The 11,392-nt window shown below is 47.4% G+C and overlaps 1 protein-coding gene across 1 annotated transcript in view; it reads left to right on the plus strand.

The window, feature by feature from the left end:
- LOC144138340 (cytochrome P450 3A7-like) overlaps positions 1-11,074 on the plus strand; it is a 46,184-nt gene extending 35,110 nt beyond the window's left edge. The window contains exons 12-14 of the mRNA XM_077670574.1: positions 4,344-4,484; positions 8,978-9,140; positions 10,968-11,074. Of these exons, the coding sequence (XP_077526700.1) occupies positions 4,344-4,484; positions 8,978-9,140; positions 10,968-11,057 (394 nt within the window). The 3' untranslated portion in view covers positions 11,058-11,074. The remainder of the gene's footprint in view (positions 1-4,343; positions 4,485-8,977; positions 9,141-10,967) is intronic.
- The last annotated feature ends 318 nt before the right edge of the window (positions 11,075-11,392 follow it).

The following is an 11,392-nucleotide window of genomic DNA, read 5'->3' on the forward strand; positions in this document are numbered from 1 at the left end:
GCCATCAGTGTATACATGGGTTCGGTCACTGTATGTCTCGTGCATGTACTTCAAAGCGAGCTGTTGCAGGGCCGGAATTGGAAGATCACGTCTTTTAGTCACTCCTGGAATATCTAGGCACACTCGGGGCTGCATCACACACCACAGCGGAACGAGCGGTCTCATCGCCGGCATGTAGTTCGATGGAATGCTGGTGTTGTGGGCAGCTACTACCCTTGCGAATGACGCCCGGGGACGGGTCGCTGGTATTTCCGCGAGATGATGATCAGGTAGACAGGCGAGGGGCCTGATATGTGTCCTGAGTATTTCAACGCCCACAAAGGTTGCCAAAGGGTGATTTCGAGCCAGGGCAATGGTCGCTGCTGTGGACGTACATCGTGGTAGGCCAAGACAGGTTCGCAGGGCCTGAGCTTGTATACCCTAAAGTGACCGAGTAGTTGTGCGGCACGCTCCAGAAAGGACAGGGGCACTGTATCGCAGACAGCCCAAGAACAGCGCGTTGTAGAGCTGTAACATAGACTTCAGTGGTGTTCCCCACGTCTTGCCGCCGATGAGTTTGAGCACATGCACCACTGCAGAGAGCCTCTTCTTTAGAACGTTAACATGAGCGCTCCAAGAAAGGCCTCTGTCGACAACTATGCCGAGAAACTTGTGATTTCTCACATAAGACACCCTTTCACCATTAATATACAAAGGGTATGCATACATAGGCTTTCGTGTAAACGGAAGCACGGCGAATTTGCTGCTGGATATTTCCAACCCTTGTCCGTGTAGATATGAGGTCGTCAAGTCTGCGGCATTTTGCAGTCGGGCGCGCACATGCCGACGAGTCACGCCATCTGCCCAAACACATATATCGTCGGCGTATATCGACACGTGAACCCTCCTTGGAAGGCGAGAAATCAAGCCAATTAGTGTAAGGTTGAACAGTGTAGGGCTCAGGACGCCTCCTTGGGGAACACCACGGTGAGTATAGTGAGCTGATGTCGGCCCATCTGCAGTCATAACAAAGAATGACCTCTCTGTTAGGTAGTTCCGTATCCACTGGTAGACCCGGCCACCGAGCCCCACAGCCTGCAGTACTTTAAGAATCGCATCGGGCTCCACGTTATCGTAGGCCTCTTTAACGTCGAGGAACAACGCAGCACATATCCGCTTCGCACTTTTCCGCTGCTGCACAAAAGTCACGAAATCGATAACGCAGTCAATGGATGAGCGTCCACGACGGAATCCAGCCATGGCATCAGGGTAGACATTGTAACGCTCCAGGAACCACTCCAGACGTGCGAGAATGATTCGCTCCATCAGCTTTCCAACGCAACTTGCAAGCGCAATTGGTCGGTATGCCATTGGATCCAGCATAGATTTTCCGGGATTCAGGAGCGGAACGAGGCGGCTGGTCTTCCATTTTTGAGGAACGGAACCATCACACCATAGGTCGTTGAAATATTCCAGCAAGGCTTGTCGGGCATCCTTGCCAAGGGGACGGAGAGCAGCATATGTAACTCCATCAGGCCCAGGAGACGAAGATCGCTTGCATGCAGCCAATGCCGCCTGCAGTTCTTCCATGCTAAATGGAACGTCCATCCTTGAATCCCGCGATGCAGGGATGTCACTGGCGAGCAGTAGCCCAGAAGGGCCTGCTCCACTGGCTATCCTCACGCAGAAGTCCTCGGCCACTTCGAGCTCTCGGCGGTTCTGGTGAATAGCCAGGGCCTTCAATTGGGAGCGCTGCTGTACAGGAGTCATTAGCCCTTGCGCAGTTTTCCATATCATCGACAAAGGCTTGCGAGGGTCCAGCGTGTCACAAAAAGATTTCCAACGTTGTGCTTGCACTTGGGCAATGCGTCGCTGGATCTTCTTTTGCGTTCGTCTGCAAATTCACAAATCTTCGAGACATTTCGCTCGCCGGTATCTGCGTTCGGCGCGGCGACGAACAGCACGAAGGCGTTCCAGCTCCACGTCAAACTCGGTCACTTTTGGAGACAGCCGGACGGAACGCTTGCAGGCTTGGAGTGTGCTTTCAATGATGGACTCTAGATTTTCAAGCTCATCGCTCCGGCAAATTTCGTCCATCCTTGATTGGAACTTCGACCAATCGGTTACCCGAATAACATTAGGATCGAAGGAACTTCGTAATCCATTTATCTTTAAATAGGTTGGAATGTGGTCGCTTCCACGAGTTTCTATGTCTGGCAACCACTATGCACGGGCCGATAAACATCGTGACACAAACGTCAAGTCTAAACAACTGCCGTAGTTCGTTCCACGTAAATAAGTGGGTCTTCCGTCGTTTAGTAGGCACAGCCCATGGTCTGAGGCAAAAGCTACTAAGCTCCGACCTCGCCTGTTGGTGTTTGGGCTTCCCCAAAGCATGTGGTGTGCATTGAAATCACCGGTAATTACCCACGGACCCGTTGTTGTGCTTAATATGTCATCCAGCCTCTTCCGTTGAAAGCGAGATGTCGGGTGTAGGTATACACCCACCAGAGTGAAAGTGAGCTGGCGCTTTCTGATGGTAAGACAGACGTACTCATTACCCCTGTAAGGTTGCACAAAATGGTGAACGTAGGACAGTTCACGCCTGATGAAGACTGCGACTTTGCTGGGCTCCCCTAGTGTGGCTGATAAAAAAGTTCATAGCCAGATATCCGAATAGGTTTGGATATGTTCGGTTCGCAGATGACAAGTATAGGAATAGATTTCATAAAGACAAACTGGCGAAGATCTGAAATACGCGACATTAGTCCTCTGGCGTTCCACTGAAAAATGGAAGCCTCCTTGATATCCGTACTCAATGAAGAACGTGCGTTCGCCATGGTCCTTGCTTATCCGAGACTTGCAAGTACTGGATCCAGGGCCTCCAGTATCTGAAGTGCACTCAACGCAGAAGGTGTATTCAGACTGGTGAGCAATGTGCGAATGGCATTCATTAGGGACCTCAGGACCGCGACGACTTGCCGATCTGAAGACGAAGCCGGGGCGGAAGATCTCGTGACTGTCTTCAGTACTGAGCGTTGGGGCTCAGAAGGAGGTACACTCGGTGACAGCGGGGGCCATGCGTCAACCGGCGAGGTTTGTTGTACCTCGTTGCGACAACTCGGCGAATCCGGCGAGGCCGGAGGCGGCGGAGGCGGTGGGGGTGCCGGCGGCCTCGGGGGTAGCGGTGGTGTAAGTAGTTGAACTAGTGGCGGACCCGCTTGCGTAGAGGCGTTCGATGGAGAATGGCCAGCCTTGTTTGAAGATCTCCGGCGTCGAGACCGGTGACGCCGCCGCTGTCGTACCGTCGCCGCAGCCTCCTTGTGCGTGGAGTGGTCCCTTACCATCTGCTTCAAGACAGCGACCTCCCTCTTCATGCGTGGGCACTTCTTTGATGAGGCATCGTGAAGCACTGCGAAAACTATAGCTCTTGCCAGCACAGAGCAACAGTGCGTGATTTGCTCGTCGCTGCGGATACACCTTCCGTTTCTGCTTCGCTTTTGTGGCTTTTTTTAAGTGGCTATCAAATGCGTTTTATTCTGCAACTTAAGGAAAACCGGCAAACAGCCGCTACACCGCTGTAATGACGTCATTCAGCGGTCGAAGAACGCGAAAACCGGGAAGGAGAGAAAAATATTTTGAGCAAGATTCTATGTTATCTGACGAGGAGAGAGCAGTAATTTTTGGCTGAGGCACATTGCGACCCCATAATCTAATGTGTTGGTTGACTACTTTCTGCAAGCACTCAAGATTTAGAAAAAAGTTGAAAAAAGTGTTGCACGGTCGCTTTAGTTTGGCGAAGACAAAATATTTGGACAAAGAAACCTTCATTATGACTTTGTTTTTATGCCGACTTTAAAAGGAAACGAAAAAGTTGCACAAAATTTAACAGAAAAAACACGCCTGCTTTTTTTCTTCGAACCCGTTTGAACCCGTTTGAACCGGTTCAAACCGGTTCGAACCGGAACGGAATGATGCTCTGGAACTGAACCCGAACCGAACCCGAAAGGCTTGAACCCGAACCCGAACCGAACCCGAAAAACTTCCGGTTCGACACCCTGGTTGCGCTGCTGATCACGAAGTCGCGGGTTCGATTGCCGGCCGCAGCGGCCGCTTTTCTGATGGAGGCGAAAAGCAAAAATGCCCGTGTGTGCGAGGTTTCGGCGCACGTTAAAGATCCCCAGGTGGTCAAAATTAATCCGGAGCCCTCCACTACGGCGTGCCTCATCGTTGCGTTGCGTCGGCGCGTTAAACCTTACAATAAATTAACAACTACGAGTGAAAACTTGTTACTTTATATCCATACAGAAAATAATTACTTTCCTTGCCTCAGTTACTCCTCCACATATATTTTTCGTGCGCAGGTTTACGACGCGATGTGCTGATGAAGACTACCAATGTGGCAGCTACCTTATCAAGAAAGGTATTTCAGTGATGGTACCTGTGTATCAACTGCACCACGATCCGCTTTTGTGGGTCGACCCGGAAAAGTTTGATCCCGACAGGCAAGTCTTCTTAGAGATTTCTTTTTTTAGTTTTTGTCTGTGACCAATGAAATATCGGACTCCGTCCACTTGAACCCTGTTTCCAAGTGGTGGAGACATTGTGCCGCTGATCCCAAGGTCAAGGATTCGGCTCCAGGCCACGGAAAGCGCAATTCTTGTGTCGGTAATGTGAAATACGCGCTTTTGTTCAAACTTCCACCGTTTTAAACAGCACAGCTCTTTAAACTTGAGCTTGTTCCGGCGACGTTCGCAAAAGGTGTTCGCTAAAAAAATCCTAGAAAACATGCCGAGCCCCCGTGAGCACGCTCCTCACGGGTAGGGTCCGGCATCGTCCAGGCTTGCGCATCGGCTTGGACCACGTCAGAGCTCCCCCCCCCCCCACCACCTCCTGCCCCCCCCACCCAAAAGAAAACACCGCATGCACGTGATCACGTGCCTAGCGGTGACCACCCACCGGCCTCGGTTCGCTCATTGGCTATAACCAAAAAGAAAATATCGACCGCATCTCTGTCAAACCATCCTTTCACAATCCACACATGGAGACGGCCACCGGTCCAGCTGACTATCTGTGGGGGTCTATGGAGGCGAGGACGCGCTAACAAAGGATTTGCCCGGCGCGGTTGTGCCGTCGGAAGACCACGATAAAAGGGACTACGATGACTAGTACTGAATCAAAAACTGTGCATAGTTTAATGGTGTTTGGATTACGGTGCAGTTCAAAGCGGCTTTGACAGGGTATCCGGCTGCTCTTTGTCTCCTCGGATCCGCTGTTAGTGTGGGGAAAAGCTACGTCGACCCCCAGCTCTGATGTTTCTCCAGCTTGGCACCAGTAGTGGAAGCTCCACTATTTTTTTTCGAGAAGCTTAGTGCTCCATATTTGTTCCTACTTTAACTGAGGCTGTACTACTTCCGCCGGCCACCTATACAATCCTGGTGTTAACCACTGACTAAAACGTTTGAAATGAACTAGTGTTGCCTCAGTGTACTCACGCGGTGCGTCTTCCACACTGCATCTCCAGAAACGTGTTGCACAACCTTATTTTGACCTTCTAGAAGCCTGTGTCGCCCTACTGAGATGTTCATAGGTGTCCTTGGCCAAAGAGCTTGCAGCCGTGAAAAGGGCAAGCAAGATTCTGTAATGATGAGAAACCAGTCTGCACTTTCCTTGAAAACCGACTGGTGCTGTTGCAATGAACACGCATATATGTAGAAATATCCAGAATGGAATGGGGTCGACCATTCACTACTTTTAAGTTTGCACCGTTCGAAGTTTGAAGTTTGCAATGAGCAATAAAAGTACCCACATGATAAGCGCAAGGTCACCGACATGTGACCTCGAAACACGCGTGAACGGTGTTACATATTACGCAGTGAGTTTCTAACTCACTGACCTGAGTTTCTACCTGATCTACATATGACGCATACAAAGTGCTTTTCCACTGGTATTTACTTAATAATTGTTTCTCCTGTGGAAGATGGAGATGTTAGCATGCAGCCTGTAAATGTGGGCGATTTGAATGCAGGTTTGAGGCTCCTCGAATAGGAAGGGCTCGTCTACTGCATGCGCCAATGTTTCGAACTGGTTTTAATGTCCTAAATCCAAACACTACACCTAATTACAACATGGTCATCATGGCCGCACTTGCGACAAACATTCCTCAAACAGATTTTCTAATTTATTTATCGTGTTTCTTGTATCCCAAGCCTCAAATCATGATCACCGACGTTGAAAAACAAGTAATTCACACCTTCCACATCAATCTTCGCTGGTGTGGAAGGTCAGAGCTGGTCAGCAACTTCACCCACTGCTCTCTTAACAGAAAAAGAAAAAAAATCGCCGAATGGACACACCAAAGCACGTTAATTTTCAGCCCGCATGTCGTGAAGTTGCAATTTAAACGTATGATTTTTGTGATTGACTTTTGAAGTTTGATCTCTCAGTTTTTAAACCTATGCAAACAAAGGACGTGCAGGTGTTCTGTGCCTAAGTATTAATATGGGGGACACTGCCAACTACAAGAGAATATTATAATTATTCCTTGCTAACCCTACTTGCGGTCAAAGCTGCATTGCTGACACTAAAAAGTGGCAGTGGAAAGCTGAGAGTGGTGGAGGAAGAAGGGATTCTGACGTTGTGCGGTGGGTCGCAGGTTGCCGATCGCTAAAATGTCAAACATACTTTGTTTACTTTGTTTACTACAGACTTAGCTTTGGTCAAACATACTGTAGCTGCAATTCAGCGTAAAAAGTCGTATTGGGCAGGTAACAAGCTGAAATAGTATCCGAAGCATACTTGAAGACTACGTCCCCTGCTTCTGCCTTTTACATATGGATTTTCTCTTGAAGTATCAGGTTCGTCCAGGGGTGCTAGCTCCAAAGCATTATTAGAAAGCCCTTATTTAAAAGAGCACCTCCACCATTGCACGAACATTTGGCGTTGAGCGTTGGCAAAACCGAAAGATGGTTCCAAAAATAACCGGCAGCTAAGGCAAAAAAAGGAGGGGAAGTCTTGCCAATTTACGGCGGGTTCTTGGCTCTCGTGGGACGTAATGACAGCTTCGTTGTTTTCGAATTGTAAACATGGGTTAAATGCATGTAGTGAAGCATATGGAAGAAATCTCAACCTGGTAAATGAATAAGTAGCCATGCACGTTTACGCTGGAAGCGTTTGTGTATAGCTAACAAAAGCGAACTGAAATAAACCAAGTGGGAATAAATCAGCAACTCAAAGGAAAATGATCATGACGACTGTTATAGGAGGACACAATCGCACCACTGGGGCACATTGTACTATCTTCAGCATGTTATTTACAAAAGCCGCACACCACGCTTACTCTAATAGAGTATTTGGAGAGATGACGCGAGGATCTGTAATGCCTTTCAGTTAGATTTGCTGCTTTTTCGCATCCGCAGCCCCTAAATTTTGAGGGTCTCTTTGTTGACGGCGGGACGAGAATTGTATAATACCGGTTTGTATGGTTTCATCAGCGAAAAGGAATGCTTACTGCACCATGGGTTAAACCAAATGTGAACAGCCAATCCTTGCCTTCCGCTGCACCTTTCGAAGGCAGTGCGAAGCGACTCAGCCGTCAACCCCTGTGCCAAAGTTCTTGAAATATTTTACAACTATCTAAAGCTGTGCAAGCACAAAAAGTTCACGTTTGTATTGGACGCAAAAAAAACGTGCATGCCACCATACAAATTTTTATTGCGCAAGTACAATATATAGTGGAGGCATCAAATCCAGGTGGCTCTTCTTTTGCGTATTGTGACAAGGCCTTCAAGAAGAACATCAGTTCGGTCGTATACACTTTATTCTACCCCGAAACAATCGATAGATGCCATGATGATAACGAGAAAGTGACAGCATGTGCGGTGTAAGCGAGGCGCAAGATTAACAGACGATTGATTGCCTCCTGCCCGTCCTAAAGGAAAGCACAGACTTCCTGCTGTTTGCGGGGCTGAACAAGTCTCTTCTCTCTGGCGCATGCGTAGAAGCCCCTTTCATACTGCACCTAACTGCTGGGGAGTAGGGACGTCGCTAGTAAAAACAAAATCCGAACCTAGTGAACGCAGTCTTCCCACAAAAGCAAGACGTAGTATTCGTCTATGCATCGAACAGTTAATCGAATCGAGCCCAACGCACCACAGCTTTGGCCGATAGACTGGTGGCAGGAAATTTGGTCGGCCAGCTAGCTGCCACGTCTCGTTGGTTTCGCGCCCCGCGAGAGCGACGTGCAAATCACGTGCCGCATTTAAAAAAAAAAAAGAGGCGGCAAACACTTGCTTGTAGGATACACATTAAAGTCAATGGAAAAGCGTAAGCTTGAGCAAGCCCCTCTCTACCTGCTACCATGTTGTACACAAAGGTGTACGGTAATGTCTCATCGTACGCGCCCTGTGTTACTGAGATTGCGTATGGTCATCTTGCGCTCAATAAACGCAAAAGCGACGTTGCGTACGGCGCATGCGCAGTGCTAATGAAGTGAAGTAATACTGTACTCCATTTGTTTGCGCAGGACTGTGTGCGTCATGCAAAAGCCCTGTTTAGTTACTCAGAGAAAAAAATCAAGAGAATTTAAAACGGGTCATGGTAACGGTAAGAAGAAGACATAATCGCACCACTGGAAACGTCTGTGCTGCCGAGGCTTTCTTTATTGCGATTCACTTCGAAGCCTCCCTATCAGAGGCCGCTGCCAAACTTGGATGCCCCCATAAGTAGGCCGCAGAAGAACTAGCAAGAGTTCCGAAAAACGCCTTACGGTGAGCACAGATGTATCCAATCACTGTAGGTAAAGCCAACCGTAGCCGATATCACTGGAATATTAACGGAGCAAAGAGCCCACATCCTGGCCGATATCCTTTTGACACCGTTGTAACCGAACACGACATACGGCATACATGCCATTAACATAAAGTTTGAAAAAAAAAGACTGATTTCGCAATGTCGCACATAAACAGACTAAAGCTTATCAATGAATTTGTTTCCTTAGGTTCAGTGCGGAGAACAAGCACCTCGTGAACCCCACCGCCTACCAGCCTTTCGGACTCGGTCGTCGCATGTGCATTGGCTACCGCTATGGCCTCTTGCAGCTCGCATCAGTCACGACGCAAGTGCTACGACATTTCAAAATCACACTTGGCCCCAGCCAACAGGTATACTAACTGTTCAATGTCCCTGAAAAAAAAAACAGGGTAGAAAACCATCGCGGCGAGGTATTCTGTTTTTCCTGTTCGAAGTCCTAGAGCTATCCAATACCAGGATGATAATCCTTCGTTTTACCTAATGCGGTCAAGTGTGTGGGCATTTGTGTTATCCCTCAAATCCCACAGACTGCTTGTCGTCATTCAATACAAACGGCATGGAGAAATCTCGAGTGGGGCAATAACTTTGTGGAGGCAGCCCATTCTCAAATCATATTACTAGAATAATAGGCTAAACGCACTAAGAATCAATCAATGGGTATCAACGCAGTAGCAAATAATCAGGAAAGCCTACATCAGGTCAAATATTTTTTTCAAAGGTAAAGGAACCACGTAGTTTCCAAGTGTTAGAAAAGGGGGAGAAAGAGCAGCGCATGAAGGTCCACACCCACCGCGTTTACTGATCGTAGTAAAAGCTACAAATATTGTGAAAGAATAAAAATGTTGAGCGGATGATAACCAAGAAGTATATAGAAAGCAGTATTAAACTTTGCATAAGAAGCCGAGGTTGTGACTGCGTAAAGTCTCACGATTGATTTAAATAAGTGGGATGGTTGATAAACAAAGACGGAAGACAATTAAGTAACTGCGCAAGCGCTCTGTGGGCATACACTGGCGTTCAGCTTGGTGAATCATAGCGCAACATTCTGTGAGGTGCAGTTACAACATGGTCAATTCTGTGTGCGGCTCACAGACTCTCGTATCCGCCCGAACGGCGCATTTTAACACGCTCCCTGAAAGATTTACGCTAGCGAAATACTCTTGAAAGCTAAGACGGATTGCCCGGATGTAGCCGACGAACCCAAAAATTCAATTCGACAATCGGGCCCCTTTAAATATGGATAATCAACAAGAGACGCCAGAAGTGTTCTTCCTCTTCCTTCTGGCTGAGCTAGTTAGACCTTCCTGTGAGAACAGTTTTAATACACCGTTAAAAATCCCTAGGTGGTCAAAATAAATTTGGATCCCTCCACTACGGCGCGCCTCATCGCCTGCGTTGCGTCGGCGCGTTAAACACCACAATCAATCAGTCAATCAATCAATCAATCAATCAATCAATCAATCAATCAATCAATCAATCAATCAATCAATCAATCAATCAGTTTTAATACACGGGCACCTAGTTATTCATTCGAATAAAATTGTTGATATGCATTGTATATTTTGAGCTTACCGTTCCCTTCGTTCTGCACATTCGATTAATTCTCCCTGCTCCCAGTAATCCAGCTAATCCAGATGGTCTCGTATGTTTCCCTCCACTGTCCGTCCGAAAAAAAATGTCTAGGCAGGCAAGCAAAGCCTATAAGCAGACAAATTGATTCGGTTAAGTTTTACAGAGAGAATAACAAAATCTTAGCCACATTTTCAGTGCATGTTTTTATTCTTCACTTATTGTTATTAAATAAATAAAAGTATTGCTCCACTCATCGTTCGTATCGTTGTAACACCCGTAGCCTTGCGAGGATATTGTGCTTTTATACGTCGTATATACAAACACGCCATCACCGCCAATGATCCCGTATTTAAAGGTCATTCAACTTTTTCTAAAGTCACATATTACCTATGAGTTTGCAAGTACAACGCAGGGATAACTATTGAAGGGGTTTATTTTACACTGCGTTATGTTTCTATTTTTCCTGTTGCGTGCAATCTGCACATACGTTTACAGCAAACTCTTTAGTTTGGAGAAAGGTTTACCTCCCCGCGGATGGTAAACGCGGATTGGAGAACGTTTTCTCGCGCGAAATTATATCTCACACGTTCTTCGTTTCGTTACAGCCTGACCTGGAGCTCATTACACAGTCAATCCTGGCGGTACCAAAAGACGGCATTTGGATCAAACTTCACAGGCTTAACCTCGAAAAATAAATTTTGTTCTGTTGCAACCATTATCCGCCTAATTTTATGGACATATTGCTCCCGACCGGAGCCCTGCGGTGAGATAGCTACAGCAGAAGAGGAATCAACACCGAAGATATAACGACCTGAAGTGTTCTTCCTTACTTCTAAAAGGGCACAACGACAAGTCTGGCTGGTGAATTATAAACGTAAATATACAATAAGCATGAAAACGTGCGCATGCATTAGGGTGTGTTCGAAGGGAACACTCACAAAAACACCACAGCGACAGCGATGGCGCGCTGGCACGCAGGGGCTTAGTGACCATTGCCGAATACACGGAACGAAGCGGAGGGTACGTGAGA

Source organism: Haemaphysalis longicornis, unplaced genomic scaffold (assembly GCF_048455015.1).
Source record: "Haemaphysalis longicornis isolate Haplotype H1 unplaced genomic scaffold, Haemaphysalis longicornis Haplotype H1 scaffold_5, whole genome shotgun sequence".
Taxonomy (NCBI): Eukaryota; Metazoa; Arthropoda; class Arachnida; order Ixodida; family Ixodidae; genus Haemaphysalis; species Haemaphysalis longicornis.